Here is a 22,666-nt window from a genome sequence, read left to right as displayed (position 1 = left end):
ACCAAGTCAATGGCAGATGAGAGATGGTCTCAGCTGGAGCAGTACCTTCAGAATGGTAAGCTTGGCTAGAACAGCCTGATCACCTTTCATACAGAAGGCTAAAACCTTTGAGGATGTGTCTAATTGTGAGTGCAGGGTGCTTTACCTTCTATTCTCTGCTGAGTAAGGCTGTGTCTAAAAGGCTGGGACTAGGCGTTGCAGCCCTGTTCTGTCTGGTTCACTGCTTGTAGAACACAGCATATCTTATTTCTCAAGCAGCTGCCTTTCTGCAGCTTTCCCAAAATGTAAAGGTGCAGTTTCACACTAAACTTAATTCACTTTAGCCTTTCAGTAGCAGCCTGTGGTCTGGCTTGTAACTGTTCTTCCAGATCAGTGAGCTGAGCTAACCATCTCTCCTGCTTCACAGCTGCCAAAGCTGACATTGGACTGGGTGTGAGAACTCATGGCTGGTGGGTAAAAGAGGAAGGTACTTGGAGTTGTGGAAGCATAATATGGAACTGGGCTCTGTATCAGCCTCTTCCCTTTAAGAGTTTCCAGGTTGACTTGTCATAATAATAATGAAGTTGTAGAAAACTCTCAGGCAGAATGTGTTGTCTTGTAAACTAGGTTTGCAGGACCTTAGAATGCATCTCAGGAGATTCATATAAGCCAAGAAATTAAATAAATAAAAATATTCAACTACCTCAAAAGAAGGGTGTGTGAGGGGATGAGCTTGAAGAGGTTTTGTAGCCTCTGGCCTCAAATACTTTGTGCCAGGACTTACAAAACAAAACCTTAAGATTAGTCTTTAAAACTTGATGATTATTTGCTCTTTCTCGCTTAAGTATTCAACAGTTACTTTTGGCATTAGAGGCCAAGAATGACCATGGATTTATGTGGCCAAGCACCTTCCCATAGTTTTGCTTTGGGAGAATAGCAACACTACATGTGTTTTGCACTTGTCATAGCTTCAATGATTTAACAGCGGGCTAGGAAATGTAGCTGTGCCAGAAACCAAAGGATAAGTAGTTTAACCAGCTTTAGACATTAGCCATCTTTTGGCTAAATTTGGCTTCCTCCCTCCCTGTTTTCCTCTTGGTTTTCTGTTACTTTGGATTCAAATATTACCAATAGTGATGTCTTCAGAGGTTTTATTTGAAAGCTACAGCAGGTAAGTTTTGAATTTTTCAGCCAAATAGTTTGTTCTATGAAAGAGTTGAAATATCCTACCCCCTCAGTTCAAGGCTTCCTTTGCTATCTTCCTTTTCTTGTGTTCTTAGAGTATTTCTCTGTCTTGTAAAGCAGTAAGTTCCGATGACAGAGTGCTCTCTGTGAAGCCTGAGTGGCCATAATAATAGTGGTATTATTGTTTTGTCCATATATGAACTTCTTTCTCACATGGAAAGAACTGTTTGCTTTGGTTTTATATCCTGTGGTGTATCTGATGAATCTAAACAGTTCCCAGAAGAGTCTTTGTGAGAGCTCAATAGAAGGATTACACACGTGCTTGGATTTTGCAGCTGTAAATGCTTTTTGGTAGTGTCAGTGCTTTGGACTGATAAGTGTATTGATGACTGCTGTGAAAATGTCATGTTCTCTTATCTTGCAACTATAGTGATGGGCAGAATCTGGCATTGTATTTGGGTTGGTGCAACCTAGATAACTCTTACAAATCCATTTTCATGTGGTCCATGACATGTATGATCCTTGGCAGGCTTGGATAGCTCTTGCTTGTGTCTGACTACTGCAAGGTGCTGTATTTCTCTTTTTGTCCCTTACCACCCCTCCGGCTGCTGTGGTTCTTATGAGGATGGTGGTGGTTTGGAGCAGGTGGATGTAGTATGACTCCAACAGTATTTTCAGGGATGGGATGCTGCTTACTTTTCTGGAAAGTGCTTGGCATGCTTCTGGTGCTGCTGTGGTGAGTTATTCTGGAGAGAGGAAATGTTTTGAAGGAGCATGTAAGAGGTTTGTGACTTGAGAGCTCTTTGCTTGCTATGTATGATTAAAGGAAGTGCAGAAATGCATAGGAAATGAAGTATTCCTAACAAATTCTAGAAAGGTTTTGCCTATGTACTTTGTAGATAAAAAGACAGTTTATTTGCAGTCATTTAAATTCAGACCTACCAAAATGCTCAAGACAGTGAATTAGAAGTCTGTTTCAGATTTCTTTTGTGATTTCTTTTGTGAGGAGTAGTCTCTCTTTAGTTCTGATCCAGTGCCAGCTATAGCCCTATGGATGACTCCCAGCAATTACTGCTGAGTCTTAATTACTTTTGGTGAGACTGATAACAGGTCTGCTAAAGAAAGTTAAATCCATCAGAAATGCCTGCAATTTGCCTTCAAACACTGCCAATTGCTTTATTTTTGGCAACATTCTGGCAGGAAATAACTCCTCAAAATGCATGTTTACAGTGTTTAAAGATGTCTTTTGGCATGCCAGTAGATTTCTCAACACCCCATCAGAAATGATGTTGTATATTTAGGTTTTTCTGTACTACAGGCCCTTTTGGTGAAGAGGGGTGACTTGATAAGTACATGTGTAATACTCGATTTATGGGTTATGTATGTATGTGTTTGTGCTTATTAAGGCATGTGATGACTGTGCTGCCACAAGCAGTCAGTTATTTTGTAGAGTTCAGGGTAGGCACTAAATTATACCTTAAACATTAGTGCAAGGTTAGTACATTCTCAAGACATAAAATTACCCCAAATTTCTGTTCTGTAATACAATGCAGTTTCATACATGATGTTTAGAGTTACTGCTTGGCAAAGACAAGAGTTCTCCAGCTTTTATTTGTTTACAATTTAAACTAAAAATGGTTGTGCATACATAAATTACTGCTTCCTAATACAAATAACAGTAGTGCTTTATGTGTTCTTTCATTATGGCAAAGAACAAACTCCTAAGAGAGATCAAGTAACTCTGCGAGAGACAGGAGTGCATCCACTGTCATTAGCTGTGCACGGTGCCTTTAATTGGTTATCTGGTGGTTGAATAACTATTCATTTTAGCTTTTGAAGAATCTCGCTCAGCAAACTGGCTTTGGTGTGCATGTTCCAGTATTTATCAGTATACTGGGACTTGTGAGATGTTTTATGGCAGAATGATGAAATTTCCGTGACAGCATTGAAGACATGGAGTGAAGTTCATCTTTAAAGCACCTTGGTACTGATCTTTCCTTATTCATTATTGAAGATGTTGCAGCAGATGCTGAAGATGTTGCAGGTGTGTTGCAGCACTTGGCATCCTACATGTTGCTTACAAGGGTTTCAGTGTTACTGCTACTTAGTGTTGAAACCAGGTATTACCTCAAACTTGCTCTTGTTTATGTTACATTGCAAGAGGGATGATTAATGAAAGATTCAAGAATAAAGCATCATTAAAGTGATGAAATAGCATGCTCCTTTTCTGTCAGTGGCATGGACTGGCTTTTATTAGGCAGTCTTGGCTACCTGAAACAAATTAGTGCACACCTGTACAAGCAACCTGCCAGCTAATGTAGGAGAAGTGACTAAGGAACCACACTGCAGCTGATGATGAACAGGAAGCAGTCAGCCACTTTTCTGCCACCACAGCTATTTACTGAGCACAGATCTGTCTGAAGGTAAAACCAGCTTTGTTAATAGAAACCTTGTTTTAGTAGATTGAGATGGGTGAGATTGCTAAGCTTAGTTTTTTCCTAAAAATTCTACTGCTGATTTATTTTCACCTTCACTTCTATCTTTCATTATGAGAGAGAACAGAGCTGTTCTCTCAGGTAGCCTACTAGTGCTTGCTTTCTTTTCTTGGCTTGTCTTAAAACAAGAAGTATTTAAGCTTCTCACTGAAGAGATTTGTGTATGTCACTGACTGAAATAGAAGATGCAAAAGAAAATCAAACTGAATTTGAGACCCTTTTGGTCCTTGTCATGTGTTTTTCTTCTGAATGTGAAGGCTGTGCAGAGATGAGCACTCCATGGAGTGGGAAGGCTGTGCAAGGACAATGGCTTTACTGCGTCTGCCTGACAGTAGTGAATATGACTCTTTTGTACCTGCCCTCAACCAGTTCTACCCCCTGTATCATATCTAACAGGGCAGACTTTTCAAGTGGGGACAAGGCCATGCAGGTTAACCCTGCTTTCCAAGCCCCTCTTTTGGCCCAGCAACACCTATACCTGTTGCATAGGTTGTTATGCTTTGCTCCTTATAACAGGCATGCTCTGGCTGTTTCCTCAGCAACCTAGTCTCATGGGAGGAGTTGTCAGGGGACAGGATGGCTCCTGACACATAGGGAAGCAGCTTGGCACAATGGATGCTTTGCTCAGAGTGAGTGAACATTGCTGGAATATTTCCAAGGGTATCATGTAGTGGAGTTGAACAACCGAACCCATAACCCTCCTACACCTCCACTCTTCCAAACTCTGCAGACTTGGCCAGTGACCACGCTTCAGTATATGCCCTGCTACCTGCAGCCCCTAAAGACAAATGGCACAGTTCTTGCAAGAAGTCATTAACAAGATGTGACTTTTGTGGCTGTGTTGTGTCTTCTTTTTCATCAGGAGAAAGACAGTATGAGCAGTTACATGCAACCCTAACAGTCTCCTTTCAATGGAAGTCAACTATATCCTTGAATGGAATTCAAGATCATGGTATGTCTCTGTATTAGGCACCCAGGAGTAAGGTGGTTTATTTGGGATGTAGCTGTGAGGACAGTCAGTCATTATGCATTTATGAATAAAACTGAGACACTTATTCTTGCAGCAGCAGAGGTTTTGAGTTAGTGATGTAGCAGGCTGACCTTTTCCAGTCTCTCTTGCTGGTAAACAGCAGCTTTTAGCATATGCAAAAGGATTCAGGTGTTGGTGAAAGGACAGATGAGAAGTTTCTGAGAACTTGAACAAATAGTGCCAACCAGTGCCTGATAACAGGCAAAAAGCAGAGTTCTTATGTAGTCCTTCATCAAAGGACTCTGTAATGTGCTTTTCCTTCTGAAAAGCAAGCATGAGGTCAAGGACTGAATAACATGAGAGCTGTGGTGTGTGTGCTATTGAAAGTGTAGGCAGTGGAGGAATGCATGTTTAACAATCCTTCAACTCACAAATGGGTTTGGATGTGTATGTACACAAACAGGAGTCAGGCTGAATAGCTACAATTTAAGCACTGCTCTAAGAATGTTATTTCTTCATATCAAACCAGGTGGGTTTCTTATTTATTAACTTCTATTTTAAAAGTACAGCTGGCCTGAAATCTGAATTTCATGTGCGAAGTTCCCACTTCTTGTGTTCTGGCTGGGGGAAAGGTTTCTGGCATAGAAAACTCTGAAGAATTTTAATTCAAGGATGTCTGGTTTATTTTTCTATGTTAAGATTCAGTTCAGTGCCCTGACCTGCTGTTCTTTTCAACCATGTTGTAATAAAGGCCTCCATTCTCACCCTTTCTCCTTTTATGGCACATGCTTCTTAGCTGAGCAAGAAATCCCATAAGAGTTTGCTGAGGGTTCAGGTTGGCATTGACTTCTGTTAAAACAAAATCACTTAATTTTAAGTTTTCTAATGGAAAACTGTGAGGAAAGATGTAATTGCCAGCGCGGAACTGTACAATAGATATTCCTTTTGGTTCCTTTATTTGCAGTTTTTAATTCATTTGAGGTTTTTATTTTGTTTGTTAAAAGAATTTGTTATTTTCACCAAAACCAAAACACACAGGAAACCCCTCACCACCTCTATACTATTCTGTATTTCTATGTTAATGACTGAGCTCTGCTTCAAGCTACAAGAGCCAACAAGTGGGGAGTAGGCAGCAGTTCTGGATGTTACAGGAGATTCTACCACAGGTGATAGTAGCATCATGAAGGGAAGATTCAACCAAACAGTGCAAGAAAGTGTCCAATTCTAGTTACATGGCACATTCCCAGGATTTCAGGAGCAGTAGTGTAAGAAACGTGGAAAGAACTGCTGAACATGTTGGCAAAACATGGGGGGAGGGTGGTGGCGGTGGTGTGGGAGTTGTGTTGGTGCCTGCTTTGAGTAGATGAGACCGTGACTCTACTACTTTTTCCAAAGCTACAACAGCAGCCTGCGAGATCTGAACTTCTCTGACTCACTGCTGCAAATTCCTTTCAAGAGTATTTTTGTGTCTGTGTTGGAAGTGATTGGGATTGCCATGGGCATTTACTAAATAGATTATTGCTAATGCTGATAAATACTCTTCCCTTTGTATTTCTACTAAACTTATGCTGGATTCTCTTGTGTTGTTTTAGGGGCATGTCTATTTGTAACTGTCTTCTGCCTTACAGCCTGCACTGTTTCCTCCTTTTGTTTTTCTGTAAGTAAATTTTTTTGGTCTCAACAATACTTTGCTGATAAGAGGCTAAACACAAATATTTATAACACTGAACAATGTGTGGAGCTTCTGGCATAGACAGTTCTGTCTTCTGTGCAGAAGCATGTGGTAAAGTGGGAAGAAAATCCCCAAACCCAACAGTTTAAGTTAATTCTTATTTTTGGTTTGCTGTGTCACAGCCATAGTAAGAGAACAGTGATCAAAAGTTGGAGATAAGAAAGTAGGGAATTTGTCCCCAAGACCATGGAATGAAGCTGTGTCTGTAGTTCAACAGAGACAATAAACAAAGCAGTTTTTTAAAAGACTGTAGAAACCACTGGATTGAGTATTAAACAGTGATATTTAATGTGACCATTGTAGATGGGACTGAGATTTTCTTTTCTCTAGCACATTCTTTCTTGTGATCTTCAAATTAATCTGCCTACTGTTAGGTTGCGTGGTGTTCTTGGAAAACTCAACTATTAGGAAGTGGCTTGAAAGTGCCCTTTTTCTTCCTCTCATGATTGCTGAACCGTGAGGTGGTCAGTAGGGTAGGATGCTGTGATGAGTGACTCTTGGTGTGGCAGAAGGGTAAAGTGACCTTTATGTCTTTGACTCTGGGCTGCCACAGTGGATGAGGTGGTCTATACCCAGCCTATGAAAGCTACGGTAGCAGCGTGAGGATCTGACAGAAGCAGGTGCATGAAGTCAATGGGAGCTTCAACATCAGCAGCCCACACTCAGAAATGCTTACTGAGGTGTGTGAGCCTTTGCCCTCATCTTCACCCAGTACTGCTGAGGCCTGCGGAGTAAACTTGCTATATAGTGATCTGCTTGCTCTTTGTCAAGAGTCACTGCTGAGCTACATGTCTTTACCTTATTGTGCTGTTTGCATCCCATGTTTGTTCTTAGTTTCACATACATTTTTATCACATGTGAAATGTTTCATGCCAAAATATGTCTGCCAAAGGCATTTGCAAGAAGTGTCTGGTCCTTCCCACTTCAGGAAAGTGGTAAAGTACTCAGGTAAGCACAAGATATGATGATCCTTGATGTGAGAGAGGTGCTTTTGTATCTCCACAGAGGCAAAGTAATGCTTATATTAATTAAGAGGAATGATTAGACCTGTCTCCTGGATAAAAAGGAAATTAATTTGAGGATAAAGATTAAATCTGTGTGGATCCCCAGAAGGACTTCAGACAGGGCATTGGTTAATACCTTGAGAAGAGGTTCTCTTTTTCTTTAATATATGCAAACACATGCGTAGGCATGCAGGTAGGTGAAATACTGGTGCCAGGAAAACCTGTGGGAAGTCTGTTTAAATAAAAAGGTAATTGTTTTGTTTTTTTCTCAAGGCCTTTTTTTCCCCACATATAATTCTACAAACTTTTGACAACATGTTCTTAATTTTTAAATGTTTTGGGAAAACAGTGTTTGCATTTGGTCTTACCTTGAAGTAACTCTTAAGCCAGAATTACCGGAAAATGTGGTCTTTCAGACCCCAGAAAATTAGCAGTATGAGCTAAGAGTGATACATCCTACTATGTTCTCCAGGGTAGCAAAAGAGGGGCAGTGGTGTACCCAGCATAAATGCCAGCCTTGCCACCCTGCTTTTGTTGATGGGGGAGTCAGGAGAGGCTCCTATATACAGGCACCATGAAGACTCTGCAGCAAGATCCCGAGAGTACTTGAAACCTAAGTGTGCCCAGATCTTCTTAAGTACTCCCATACCTTCCACCAGGCTAGGTGGATACAAGAAATTAAAAATTAATGTTGCATGCAGTATGTATAATTGCAGCATTTCCTCCACTATGAGTTGCAATGGAAGTACCTCTCCTTAATGAATCAAAACACCAGGAAGACCATTGCTGTCCTCTGGTACAGGACAGTCAACAGGAAGAGGAGCTGCAGTGATGAGTTTCTGTCACCTCATTCAGAAGCATCCCCAAGGGAATTCTGAAACTAGTCTCGATTCTCTTGAAAAACTAAACTGATTTTTTTTTTTATACATAGCAAGGAATGGGGCTTTCTGAGTTTGAGTTTAGGAAGATCTTTTAGAGAAATACAAAGTCTTGATATAAACTCAGAGGAAAATACCCCATTCCTGTGCACTGCCTCACTGTTAGAAGAGCATGCTTTACTTCTAGCCTGACTGCATCTATGATCAGCTGACAGGCCATGGATCTGGCTTCTGTACTTCAGTTTTCTAGATTGCAAATCACCCCTTTATTATGTCTAGACATATGACAGTTCTCTGAGGTCACTTACTTGAGAGCTGTTTTCTCATGACCTAAATGCTTTAAGGTTTCTTCTTATACCCTCTCCATTTGTGGTGGCTTTGAATCTTGGGCACTGGCATTGCACAATAGCAGTGGCTCTGTTAAGATACCATAGCTTCATTATTCTCACTGGAGATTTTCCTATTTATAGGTACAGGGGTGCATTTTTTAGCTCTTGGCAAGACTGTGGCTTTGAATACTTGCATGCAGCTGCTTATCTACCTCCTCTTTTTGGAGTCGATACTTCCTAGGACAGTGACTGCATCATTCCTACAGATGCTGAGAAACTAACCTGTGCTCAGCTTAACTTCAAAGTGACTTTCCTCTAATTCTGCAGTACTTCCCACTTGTGGTTCTGCATGTGTTTGGGTGTTTGTGGGGTTTTTTTTTGCCATCTACAAGCTTTAACAGTAATCTTAGTAATTTACTGTTTACTAAACAGTAATCTGAATTGTTTATTTTATTTGAGTAAATATTGAAATGGAGCATCAGCATCTTCAGAAGAGCTCCAGCAATATGAAAAGCAATTAAACAGTGTTGTGTTTCTACCCAACAGGATACATTTAAGATCCAAACCCAGAGAGCTTTTTTGGATGTTTACCTTGCTGATGGCAGCAATATTAGACTTGAGATCCAGACATCAGACACTGCAGAAAGAATATTAGAGGTAATGGGTTTCTGAAATTATGCTGAAACTTCCATCTCTGAGAAGTGGGGAAACAAAAAAGAGAAGATAATTTCAGTCAGGAAGTTATGAAAGATCCTATTTGAAGGCATTAAAAAAAATCTTTTGTGTTTTTTGAGGGTTTTATTGGGGTGGGAGGCATTGCTCATTTTGCACGAGTGGGTTTTGTTCTTGCACTTGTCCATAATTTGCCTCTTCTTAATGTTACACACCCTCTGCTTCTATGGCATTTGGCTGTCGAATTCAGATTTCCTTCATATATGGTAGAAAAGATATACTATTTCTTATAGGGACACGCTCTTAATTAACTCCCCCTTTTGGCTTGGCATAATGAAAGTGCTAAACATAGCACCATAGAATCGTAGAATAGCTAGGGTTGGAAAGGACCTTAAGAAATGATGGTCTAATCTTGACTTATGTCCTAGCTGGTGCACTGCTGTTAGAACTTGGTGTGCAACTGAGATGTTGTGTTTTTCTGCATACTTCTCCTTTACTTGTTTTGTGTCACAGAATCATTTAGGTTGGAAAAGATCAAGTCCAACCATTAACTCAGCACTGCCAAGTCTACCACCAGACCATGTCCCTAAGCACATTTACATGCCTTTTTAAATACCTCTAAGGATGGTGACTCCACCACTTCCCTGTGAAGCCTGCTCCAGTGCTTGGTAACCCTCCCCTGATGTTTGCTGTGAAACTGTGGGACTTCCTGTTGGTGCAGTTCAAGTACTGTGGCTCTGGGATGTCCGTAACAGCTGTTGTAATACATACAGTAAACAATTGCTAGTTGCATTTTGGAACGAGGAGCAACCACATGTTGTTTACACAACTGGTTGGCTTGCATCTGAAACTTTCAGATGGGGCTCCCTTCATATGCCAGGAGAGGGGGAGCAGTGGTGACTCTGCATGTTTTGTGTATTTGCATGTGTGTGTGCACAAGCAAGGCTGAAGCCTCTGCCTTGGTTGCTTCCATTTCCTAATCTTTATAGCCATAACAAAGCATACACCTGCCAGATGGGAGCTCATTTTTTATGGGAATCTGAAATTTCCTCTCATCATGCAGGAAACTGTGTACTGTATTTCTGCTGTGCCTTTGCAGTCTGAATTTGTGGAGGTAGTTCTCAGCTTGCCATAGGTACAAGCAAGCTGAACATGTATTTGCTCTCCTCCATCAAGCTGACATGGTACGGGCCATGTCAAATGTCAAACCCTTGCTGGCTTTGTTATGCCACGGGGTTTGCACCATCTGAGGCAATGCTGGGACTGGTTCTTCCATGGGAAGGTGTCAGAGTTGGCCTTAGACCCTGCAACAGGAGACTTGTGGTGTGGGAGATGCTGAAGGCAGAAAGTGTTGGGGATTGCAGGAAGATAGGAATTTTGATTTTGAGGGAGAGCAGTATAATAGATTGGAAGACGTAAGGAGACATTTTTAGATCAGAGAGTTGCTTAAGGACCTTGAGTAAGGAAAGGATTTGCTAATATACTTTAAAAAGTAGTAATAATTTGGGCTTGTTAAACTTGTTAGCTTGCAGTGGATCCAGGTAACTTCCAAGCCGGGCAGTGGTGTTGTATGTTGTTTTGTGTATTGCATTTATAGACACCTAATTTTTATGTGCTGCTGTAGAAAAACAATGGCATGTTAGGTTGAGATAGAACTTCTAAGAACAATTTAACTTCTGTCATTGTGTATGTGCTGCTTCATTGACTGTCTTCTTTGCAGTGCAGGCAGATTTTGTAATGGTCACTCCCTAACGTCTTGGTGCTCAGGCAGCATATACCAGCTTGTGCTTTGATCCAAGAAATAAGTCAAAATCCTACTGAATGAAAGATGTGTGTTTGACATTCCTGGGAAATGCCATCCAGTATCCTTAGTATCTTGCTACGAGGGGGACTTCTTAGCACAGAAGCAGAAAGAATGGAAGATGGTGCTGTAATACTTCTATATCTTTTGTACTTTTTGAACTTCTGTAACTCTCTTCCCATTGTATTTGGTGTCTGAACTGTGTGAAGCAAGTGATTTTTATGCTCTGCTGCCCTCTCTGGTAACAGCCCTTGTATTAACAAGTATAAGGAAAACCTCATTAATGTGTTCTTCAGCTTTAACTTGGAACAGTTCTTCCCAACCTATATTTAGCTCAACGTCTACTTTTTTCCATGCACAAAAAAAATGCCTGCTTTTTAAACCAGCTGATACAGCTGAAGAAACCCCTTTTGAACTGTGGAGGTGATTGAATTTACAATGCTACCATTGTGACACAGAGCTAGAAGTGGTTTGGGGTGGTCACCCTTTGGAAGAAGACTGGAAACCAGTATTTCCACCTTATGCTCAAAGAAAGTCCAGCTTCTTTGACCACAGCATGATTCCTCCATCAGGTTGCACAATCTGCCAGATGAGCTATGACAGGAGTATTCTCAGGGGTGGAAAGCTTTCTCACAGCTGCCACACCACTTTCCTGAGAGATCTCAGGAGATTATGGTCACTGCAGGATTTAGGAATGCTCTGATGGCATTGTGCTCTTAGGTTACGGCTGCTTTGACTTATGCTTTGATTTTTCAGGACCTAAACCAGAACAAGACAATTGCCCCCCTGTGATTCAGCAGTTTCTGTGCTTGCCTCTGCCTGATTTGTCTGTCTCCATTAACCCATTGCACAGCTGGTCCTGCAAGTAAGTTCATCTTCTGGTGGTGCTGCTTCATCTTCTCTGAAAGGGCAGTATAGAGGCTGCAGCAAGCTAAAACAAATCCAGGTGTCAAGCTGGGGAGGATTTTACCTTTGTATGAAATAATGAAACTCAACAGAGCTTGAGTCTGCTCTTGTCAGAAGCCCTCTTGAAGAATTGTAGAACCCTGCAAGTAAGACCAGTGCTTTCAATAAATGGGAAGGACTTTTAGATATTTCCTAGAGAAACAGAGGATTCTATCAGCTCAGGAAATGCATACATCTTGTAAACATACATATTTGTGATGCTCCTGAGCAATGCTGTTAGCTCATAGCACACAGTGCTCACTGTACAAGAAGATGTGAGGATTTAGTAATAAAGATTTGGAAGAACATGCCAGATGCCTTGTGGTAGAGGATACTTAAATGCATAACAGAGCAGTAAACATTTTCTGGTTTGTTACATTTTTATGTTCATTTGAAACTTAGAAACTCCTTTTTTAAGTTTGAAACTCTTCACAAACTCAAATGCTGCAATACAGGAGTAGTTATATTTGCTTTTAAACAGACAATTAAATGGGATATAAGGAAAAAATTGAAAACAATTAAGGAAAAAAAATGTTCAATACTTTTTAACATATTCCTGCTAAGTTCCTGATCTTTGTTTTTAAAGGTTACATTGTGCAAGATGGGGCTATCAAGAGAATTAATAAAGTATTTTAGCTTATTTTTCTTTCAAGATCATGACAACGGAGCGCTCTCTGGTAAGTTTTACATGGTGCTTAAACCAGCCCTCCCTTAGGTATTTTGTTGTCTGAAGTGACTGAACCTAGAGTTTGAACAGAGCTTGTATGAGCCTGCTGAAAGACCCACCCTGTCTGATAAACCCCCTCCATTCCTCTCTCCACATAGCTTGAAAAGAGTGGTAGTGGGGAACGAAGTATGGCAGTACATTGTGTGGTACAGGGGTGAGACCTTCACATACAAATATCATGTTCCTTTTGGTTTACACAACATGTAGCAACTTTACCACATGGGAACTATTGGGTGTATCTTCTGGGTAGGTATTTTATCAAATGGCCATACCTACATAAAACAGTTCTTAATTTATGGATCACATGCTGAGTTTAACAATGGGACAGGAAACTCTTTTGTTATATTTATAAACAATGTTTGTGGCTTACTTTCCTTTGTATTATGACTTATTTCCTTTCTTAACTGACAGAATTGTAAGTTTAACCACGAGGGTACTGAGCAAGCTATATCTCAGGGTTGTGAGCCTCTGTGGCCAGTGTGAAGAGGCTTTTCTGTCCTCATTGGTCTGTTGATGTCCTGTTTCTCATGTGGGCAGCTGTGTGGATGAGGCTGGATCCACACCCAGGATGAAACAGGCTCGGGTCACAGCAGGGAAGTGAACACAGTGTTTGTTATTGACTGGAGAAAAGTTTGGCTTTGCCGCCTCTCTGTGTGGCCTTAACAAGTCGTTTAGCCTTTTTTCTTCTCATTGGTATAAAGGTGTTAATGCTCTTCTGAACCTTTTCTAGATGAAAGTCCAGTAGTAAAATCAGGCTTACTCAGTGGTGCAAGAGCTTTACTCTTGTGTGTATTTGATATGTTGTTCCCCTGCCCCCTTCTCTCTGTCTGTGAAAGTTATCTCTGAGTATACAGAATCCCTGGCTATTACTGTGTCTCAAGTATCTGGACATAACATGTTTTATATACTCTTCTGTGGTTGCAGATGGAATTATTTTTGCCTTGCATTGAGATATAATCAGATGCACAGCATAAGATAAAAAGTCTTTCAGTTAATTACATTTCCATGCATCTTCAATATTCCTTGCAAATACATCAAGTCCAAATGCAACCCACAGTCCACTGCCAAAAAATGTTTGATGCTCACACGCTTAAGATGACATGTTTAGGTGTTCTGCTGAATTGTGGTATTAGCTTAGAAATAAACGGTTACAGGTTTGGGCCTTTAGACCTTTTTAAGAGTGAGCAGGAAAGTAGTGACTTCTGAAGAGTGACATGCTTTTCTTGCTGTACGTTAGTTATGCTGCTTGTCTGGTGTTCTGGTGTTTAAGAAAAACATCAGTCCTGGAAGCTTGCACCAGCATCTTTTCAATGCAGAAACATCTATCCTGCTTAGCTATGTTCTGAGAGAAGGATATTCTGTAAGAGCATAGTCTAAGGGAGCAGAGATATTCTGTAAGTAATAGAGCTATGTAAGTTTACACTCGAGAAGTGAGGAAAATAACTAATCTGTCTCCGTGCTTTACCCAGAATTTAATTTTGTCAAGTTCCCTGTTTCTCCCAAAGCACACTGGTAACCAGCACGAACTGATAAGTGAAAGCAGTGGGGCTGTTTCACTGACTGCCTCTGGTTTTTCTTCTTTTCCCAGTGGTGAAAATGTGGCAGAATTTGAACTTCCTTATGTGAGTCTTCAAAGCATGAAGGAGTTGTACTGTAAGCTTGGGATCAGAAAATGGTGAGCAACAAGCTTAAGAGAAACTACCAAGATGCATGAATGGAGAAAGAAATCCCTTGAATAACTTGGCTACAAAGTCTTTAAGCCTCAGCAACTTAACTGTTTTTCTCTGAGGCCAGTTTGTTACTGGAATTAGCTGGCCCTGGAATTTTTATATTTTATCACTGAAAATGACCTTTTCTGCAGCTAGTTGTTTATTCCCTCTATTCTTTCAGAACCTAGAGAGGTACTTTGTGGCTGCTTTCCTCCTAACTTTTATACCTGCATAATGCAGTGATCACAAATTGGAATATACTTGTAAACTATATAGAAAAGAACTGTAAGTTCTGAGTTGCAAGCTGCAACTCTGGGCAGAGAGAGGTTATTTTTTATCAAAAGTGCTCATTTCTATATGCTAATACAAAAGACACCCGAGGCCATAGCTTGAGCATTTCTTTTGGTAAGCGGCCTGGCTTAAGCAGCAGTGCACTTTTCCCCTTTCATTTGCTCAAACCTCGGGCTCCTCCTCAGTTATGCTGGTAGAACTCTGTGGCAGACATGGTGAGCTGGAGTGGAGAGCTAGCCTGGCCTAAAAGCAAGTTGCTGGCTGTAAAATTTGTTTGGTTTTGCTGGCCTATTGAGGATAAACCCCGGGGACGGGGAATCTGGTGCCAAAGACTTGCTCGTCACATAGTGTCCTGGGGGTGCAGTTAGGCCGTATAGCTGAGCCACGCTAATGGCTCAGAACTGTGATTGTGGCCAGGTCTGCTCCCTACAATTAAGAAGAAACAAAAAGGTTCTTGCATGCTTAGTGAGTTGGATTGGCTGCATCAAATGAGTGCTAGAGCAACAACCATGGTTGGGAACAGAAGAGGAAGAACAGACCATATCTTTTGGTGACAGCAAACATCAAACAACAGAAACTTGTTTGATGCTTGTAACTTGTCTGGTTTAGATATACTGGGCTAGAGCTTGACCTCTGCAAAGCTTTCTCTGCTTCTTTATATATGCCCTTACAAACTGCAAAACCTAGCAGTCTAATACAAGAACTGTATGGTTCTAAGGCATGACAAAGTGACTGTATGAGGAGATACTTCTCCTCTCATGTTCTAAGCTCTAAGGCATGACAAAGTGACTGTATGAGGAGATACTTCTCCTCTCATGCAGCTGCATATCACAGAGGTAGGAAATGGCAGCCCTGGGGTGGTTTCTGTGCTGCAGGAAGTGTATTGCCTGCTCAATGTAATGCAGCTGGCCTGCTGTATTTATTCTGTCATGTAGACTTACCTAAGGTGTCTTGCAGAAAACAGCTCAAGCTAGCTGTTGCAGCACAGCACTTGGATAACTGAGTATTTAACTTGCTTTGTTGCTGTACTGCAGCAATTCTAGAGTAGCTGGTATTGCAGCTGGCTGGTGGTGTACGGTCTTGTATGTCAGCACTGCAGCATGGCACTGGATGCTCTGAGAGTCTTACCAACTTTTATGTAGACAAACCCTGAGTTGTTTGGAAAAGGAAGAAGAAAATTTTGGTTCTAAACTGCAGCTGTTATGTTTGGTACCACCAAAATCAAGGTGGAGAGATGGGATCACCAGACTTCAGTTTATTTCCATTCTGCTACAGTGTATAAAGAATAAGCGTAGTACACACTTCAGAGGCACAACTGGTTTTTGTTTTGTTAATCTGGTAAGTAATGGGATCTTTCCAGGTTGTGCTCCCATCATATTTAGCTGAAAAATCACAATGCCATATTTAGAAGCATATCTACATATTTTATTACTTTTTTTTTTTCCCTCGTTGGCTTGGAAAAGGTATATGGATCCTTCTCTTGACACACTGCTGATGGATTGTACAGGTTCATTGAATTTGCTATATATGCAGGTAAAGCTGAAAGGTCTTTGTAATTTTGAAAGCTATCTTTCCAATATTAATATTTTTTGAAATGTTTGTAAGTGGTTCCTGTTTAGCACTGCTTTGTTGTGCTTTTCTAAGTGCTGGGTGTAGCTGTGGTTGATCATGTTCCTTTTCACCCTTCAGAGTCATGTGCTAGAGATTCTAACTCATCTATGTTTTGTGCATGGGAAAAGTATTGCATAAAAAAGACATATTTAGGATATTTAGGTATCTGTCTCCTCTGTTTTTAAGTGTATATGGATGTATCTGTATCTGTAATATGTAGGCATTCTGCCGTGCTGTGAGAGCATTTGATTTCTGAACTGCAGGTGTGTTGAGCTTTACTAGCTTTGGAAACTGTTAACTCAGGAGGAAAGAACAGTGTGGAGTGAACTTGACCTAAAATCAAAGGCCTTGTTTAAAAAAAGCTCTGTGTGTGTGTGTGTGTGTGTGTGTGTGTGTGTGTGTGTCTGTTTCTAAATGTTTGTGTGCAAAAGGAAATACATTTTTGTTGACTTCGGCTATTTTAAAAAACTCTCTTAAGGCAATCCAGGAAGTTGAGAGGAATTGGGTTAAACCAACAGAAGAGCAAATGCAGGAACTTGGATTTCTACAAAAAAAGGCAAACAAAGTAAAGGTAAAATGGTATCTTAAAAATAACATAAACAGATCAAAGGGGTGGTTTCTGAAGCAATGATGTGACTTTAAAAATAGAGCGTGGTTTTGTGGAGTGGTTTGAGCTAGAGAGCCAGGTCTCCCATCTCCTGGTTAGGTACTGAGCCACCAATAGAAAGGTTACCATCTCTGCTAGCATTTTAAAATATCCAAACAGAATTCCTTGGATCCTGAAGGTTAGCAGGAAATTTTTGACTGTGAATGCTATTCTTTATTTGCTGAACTCAGATGCAAAGGTTTGTCATCTAGATTAGGAGATCAGCTGGGAATTCAGAGTGCCAGGACTACTGTTCTCATAGTTCTTACTGGTTAGTTTTTTGTCTTCCTATCATCATATCTCATAAGCATCCAAAAGACTCAGCTCATCATATTCAATGTGTGTGTGTGTAGAAATGAAGTTTCTAAGTCTGGACTGTGAGTGCTATTCTCTGAATCAAGCACCGACATACTGTGGTGAATCTATGTCCTCCCAGGAGAAAGTGTTAGGAATCTGAAAGATATGCCTTTATAAGTCACTAGATTTCACTTGCCTTTACAGCAAATCATTTCCGTTCTGTCTTTTTGGTGCAGTTCATGGAACTGATTTGACAAATGCAGTTCTATGGATGAGTATGGATTGATCCTTGCATTTGTGACTATCCAGAGGAAAGCTGCTCAGCTGACATCTTTGTCGGCAATAATGAGATTCACTGCTGCATAAAACTGCCCACTAACCAGACCAAAGAGGTCAGCTTTAAAATCAACAGGTTAAGAAGCTGGCAGGTTACTTTTCTTGTAAGTACTTCACCGATTCTGTATCTGAATTCATTTTTTCTTCATGAAAACTAAGGCAGTCAGGGAAGGGCAGATCTGGGGAGAAGGGGTGGTCTGTTTTAAATCCCTTTCATTTGCCCATATTCCCCTCCAAACCTGTTCTGAAACATACTCCCTTAGCTGCCTTTATAGCAGCAACCATCTAACCTTACTCTGCTATATTTTTCCCTTCTGTGGTATTCCATGTCATACTTTACCTGCCACTTTGCTTTCCTGTTGAAGGTAGAGTTGTCAAGAGAGTTTTGCATGGGAGCAAAACAACTGCTTTAGCCATCTTTAGGGTTCTAAAGACCCCCTTGTCCTACCTCCCACTTGCACCCTCCCTGAGAAGTGTGCTGGTACAAATTTCAGCTGCTTTATTTATATGCTATATAAAATGGACCTAATTGATTAATTCTGATTTAAGGCTGAACACCTTAATGTTGCTTTTAGTAGTTTCATCTGTCCATTGGCTGGTTTTGGTTTTGTTTTACAAGGTGCTAAAAAGGATGGTGAAGAAGACACTCTGGAACTTAGATTTGAGTACAATGACTCAGGCACATGGCAGTGGATAATTTTGTACACAAAACAGGTAAGTTCCCAGTCCTTTTAGGAAAGGATCAGATTAAAATGTATTTTCAGCCATAAGGCAACTTCAGAAGTGGCTGATCCATCTCTACCAGAGAGCAGCAGTGATGCTTTCAAGCAGGTTAGCCTAGTGACAGCAGCAGTGATGCTTTCAAGCATTTGAGTTCCTAGTGTAAGGGGAGGAGAATTTTTTTTTCCCACTGAAAAGAAATGTCTAGCAATCAGCAGCAAGCCTGGGATGAAGTGTGGACAGGAGTCATTTATATACTGGTCTCAGTAAGTGTTCAAAATCATTAATCGGTCAGACCCACCTAAGGTCAAGGGCTCCCATTTTCCACAAAATACTTACTGTTCAAATATAAATATGCCATGTTAACACAGGTTAATGGAGGGTGTGAATATGTGGCATTGTAAGTATTTTTTTTTAATATATAAATAATTCTTAAATAAGATTTTATAGGGTGCCAGTCCTCCTACTGTTTTTTCAGGCAGGTCTTTAAAGAGAAAGATATCCAGGAATTCAAGTCATCCATCTGTGGTTATGCTGCCTAGCAAATAATCCAGACTCTGTGGTATCAAATACAGCACCAGTCTCAGTTTAGGTACAGAGCTTCTATAAGAAGTGCATAGCCTGCTATTCAAGTAAACTGCTTCTCTTTCTTGCCTCTGAGACCAACCCAGCAGCAGAAAGGATTTTTCAAGTAAAATCAAAATGCTTAATTTATCACACATGACTTCTGAATTCCAGGGTGATGATGTAGTTCACACAGCTATTTAGTAAGTGTTATTTTCCTTCCACACTTAGGTTTTATGAGAACATGAGCCATAAGCAGTAAGCTTTCTAGTTTCTTTGCTGCTGGAGAGAAAAAACAACCCCAAACCAACTTAATTCAGTATAAATTCTCTGTGAAACTCATTAGGGTTGTGCTTGATGCACTGACATGTTGATTAGCAACCCTGTGTCCCACTTTGCTCAGAAGTGTGAGGAAGAGCTAAAGGCCAGAAATATGCTTCTATGTGGAAGAAACAAGGGTTTGATGCAAGAGCCCACTGCAGAAAATGGCATGACTGGATGATTTGGAGCTTAACCAGAGATGGTTCCCCCCTTCGTCACCGATGTTGTAGAATATTTTGTCTTCGATTCATCTTTTGGTGCTTGATACCCTACCTGAGACGCTGCTTTTTGGAGAGTAAACAGTGAGGTGCAATTCAGGGTGCAATTCAGAACTTAACCTGGGCTGCAGTATCCCAACGAGTTGTACAGGCTTATCAAACAGCCTAAGGAACTAAGAACACCACCACTCCTCTCTGAGGTGCCTTTGTTAGGTACCCACTATATCGGAGGAGTGCATACTGCTCTGTTCATATTAGGTGTGCAAGATGTGACTCTGATATGGTCTACAAACAGCTGCAGCCATCTCATGTAACTACCAGGCCTTTGATTTTTGACAGTGCTGAGTGCCTGTGAACTCCAGCTTGCTTCATTTGTTGAAATGGTCTCAATGCTTTTGATTAACCTTAGTTAGTCCTTGGTTTAATTTAGCAGCCTTTAAGGTAGGAGCCACAGACAACTAGAGAGAATAACTTGCCTTACAAAGCCAGTCATAAAAATTCTTATTCTGACTCTGAGCATTGCTGTGAGGGTTAGTCATGCTGAGGCTGGGCTTTAAGCAACTGCAGCAAATCTGGTGCGCTGTGAGGATGCTAAGCACAGAGTAAAAGTAACTGACTCAGGGAAGTAATAGTTCAGTATTAGGGAGTGCAGTTTTCTGATGGAGGACAAATGGAAGAGTCGAGTACATCTTTTAATAGAAGAAATCAGCATGTTCTGTGGTTTATCCTCTTTAGGCCCTTTTGCTCAGTAGCTGCTTGAAGAAAATGGTATTAGAGCAGATGATAAAGGCAGCCAAAGAAGGCCAAGAAACTGTCAGCATGTGTGTTTGTTGATGTCAGAATTTGTATTTAAATACATTAAATAAAAATAAATAAGCCTGCTACTCTAACATTCTTTCAAATGTGCTGAGAGAAGTCCTATTGAGAAAAAGGATTTTACATGTTCCAACATTTCAGTAGAGAATGAATTGACTAAAAAGTACATCTTTGGTCAGTTTTACAGAAATAAACCTCCTTTAACATTTAAAATATTATCATCAGAGATTTAATAATCTGTTTTGCCTTCCCTCCTTGATTTAAGTTTTTGCTGTGTATGATAAAGGATATCTATGGCATAATTTACATATGTTCTGTACTACCCTGTTGTATCCATTTCTGGCTTCTGCATTTCCCCCCTGCTTCACTTGCTTGCTCCATCTGCTGCAATGTTAGACCAATTTGGGATCTGTGATATTCACACCGAGAAACATTTTGGTTTTAAATAGAAGTGTTAATTAAATGAAATTCAGGTTTGTAGCTAAAATACTTCTGCTATCCTTTGTGTAGCCTTTAAGGATGAAAATGTTTAGATACTTGTTATTTGAAGAAATAATTTCCAGCATTAATAATGGCTTTGTTTAACCTTGTGCTATCTAAAGATTTTGAATGTCTGCTAACTGAAAACTTCTGAAGAGAAAAAAGGGAAGAAACATGTGTGATCTTCTAGACCCATGCTGATTACAGTGAGCAATGAGGCAGTGAACAGCATGTTATTTCGTAGCTTTAAACTATAAATGATTCAGAAGAAAAGATCAATTTTAATTTTGGAATAGATTTGACTTCCCCAAGTTTATTTGTAGTGGAAGTGCAGTAAACATTTAATTATGAAGATGACCATTCATTACTTTAATATTCAGCTGTTGCTAGCATTGCTTGGACTTGATTAGCTTGGACTAAAACAGAATTACGGGAAAGGTAACCATGCTAGTTCATTTCCTACACTTTCTGCTGGATTTCACTGAATGCTGCTTTGCTCAGTGTAATTTGTTACAGTAGTTGGGAGAGCTTTCAATCTTATTCTAAACTTAAATTTTTCAATCTGTTTAGGAGATGAAGATGCCTGAATCCATGATAAATAGTAAGAAATCCAGCATCCAACAAAAGCAGGTTAATGAGTGAGAAATTGTGTCCAAGATGTAAATACAGTGTGTAGTGCTTGCAGGTGCTGTTTAGCCCAGCTTCTGTTTTTCTGATTAGGGAGACTCCTAATAAATTTAATATGAACTTCTTCAGGCAGGAGAAGAAGCTAAGCTTGAACTTATGGAGAAAGAAGAGGACAAGAAACATGCCTGAATGAAAAATTTATTTTGGTTTGGGTTTAATGACAACTTGCTTCATTTTATTGCTGTTTGCAAGTATTTCTGAATGAAACACTTGAGGTTAAAGAGAGTATATACAGATTGTGTATATCATAGAATCATAGAATAGTTAGGGCTGGAAAGGACCTTAAGATCATCAAGTTCCAGCCACATGCAACCCCTGATGTAGTTGACGTACTTGGATTCCACACTGGGATTGTTTATGCATGTGGATTGTTCTTGATTTTCTTATGAAATCTGACTGCTGCACTGGATTGTCTATTCAAACAATAATTTGTCGGCTGTTATGCTGATCTGTTATTCTCACTGAACTCCTACAAAGAGGGTAGATTAAATATTAGGAAGAAGTTCTTAAGTGCAAGGATGGTGAGGCATGGGAACAGGCTGTCCAGAGAAGCTGATGATGCCCCATCCCTGGCAGTGTTCAGTGCCAGGTTGGACAGGGTTTGAAGCAACCTGGTCTAGTGGAAAGTGTCCCTGCCTGTGGCAGAGGGGTTGGAATTAGATGATCTTTAAGGTCCCTTCCAACCCAAACCATTCTACAATACTATGCTATGATGTGTTACCACATTTGGAACTGCCATTCAATCTGCACCACACTTAGTACACTTCAATGCACCTTAAGAGCAGAAACAACTGTTCTTTTGTCCTTTTCCAGCAAGGAAAATAAAATCTGTTCTCTCAAATATCTCTTAGAGAGATCAGCCACTGCTCCTTAACAGTATCATGTCAGACTTTCTAGCTTAATTTTGTATTTGCCTATAATTATTGAAATACATATACTCTTTAACTGTCTATTTGTTTCACTGCAGGTAGTTCATTTGGGTTTTATTGGTTAGGCCAAATGAAGATGACTGTATTTGAGAAAATAGGAGAAGAGAACCTGCAATAATTTATTTTGGATAACTTCTTTCAAAATTAATTGTCTGGGAATAATAAAGCTATTGTTGAAACTTTGAACTATAAGGGCAAAAAAATTTCCCCAATCTTCAGTGTAATTTCTTGCCTTTGCAGAGTTCTTTGTAGTATTTACAACTCTACTGAACCAGTTTGAAAAGGTACTGAGAACTTGGAGATGTCTTACATGGATGTTTTTTG

General features: G+C 40.2%; 1 protein-coding gene and 1 long non-coding RNA gene across 2 annotated transcripts in view; both read left to right on the top strand.

Moving 5' to 3' along the window:
- Window positions 1–22,534, top strand: part of SNX31 (sorting nexin 31) — a 27,899-nt gene extending 5,365 nt beyond the window's left edge. Inside the window, exons 3-6 of the mRNA XM_061373249.1 lie at window positions 9,119–9,229; window positions 20,166–20,243; window positions 21,297–21,356; window positions 22,381–22,534. Coding sequence (XP_061229233.1) covers window positions 9,119–9,229; window positions 20,166–20,243; window positions 21,297–21,356; window positions 22,381–22,407 — 276 coding nt within the window. The 3' untranslated portion in view covers window positions 22,408–22,534. The remainder of the gene's footprint in view (window positions 1–9,118; window positions 9,230–20,165; window positions 20,244–21,296; window positions 21,357–22,380) is intronic.
- Window positions 1,158–4,722, top strand: LOC133223000 (uncharacterized). Its single transcript, XR_009728434.1, has 2 exons — window positions 1,158–3,122; window positions 4,522–4,722. It is a non-coding gene; the product is annotated as an uncharacterized LOC133223000 (long non-coding RNA).
- Window positions 22,535–22,666: the final 132 nt, after the last annotated feature.

Source organism: Neopsephotus bourkii, unplaced genomic scaffold, assembly GCF_033783945.1.
Source record: "Neopsephotus bourkii isolate Nb327-2 ecotype Australia unplaced genomic scaffold, CSIRO-AGI_Nbou_v1 NB_1630, whole genome shotgun sequence".
Lineage (NCBI taxonomy): Eukaryota > Metazoa > Chordata > Aves > Psittaciformes > Psittacidae > Neopsephotus > Neopsephotus bourkii.
The sequence above is the reverse complement of the archived record's forward strand: the minus strand, read 5'-3'. Positions and strand labels throughout refer to the sequence as shown.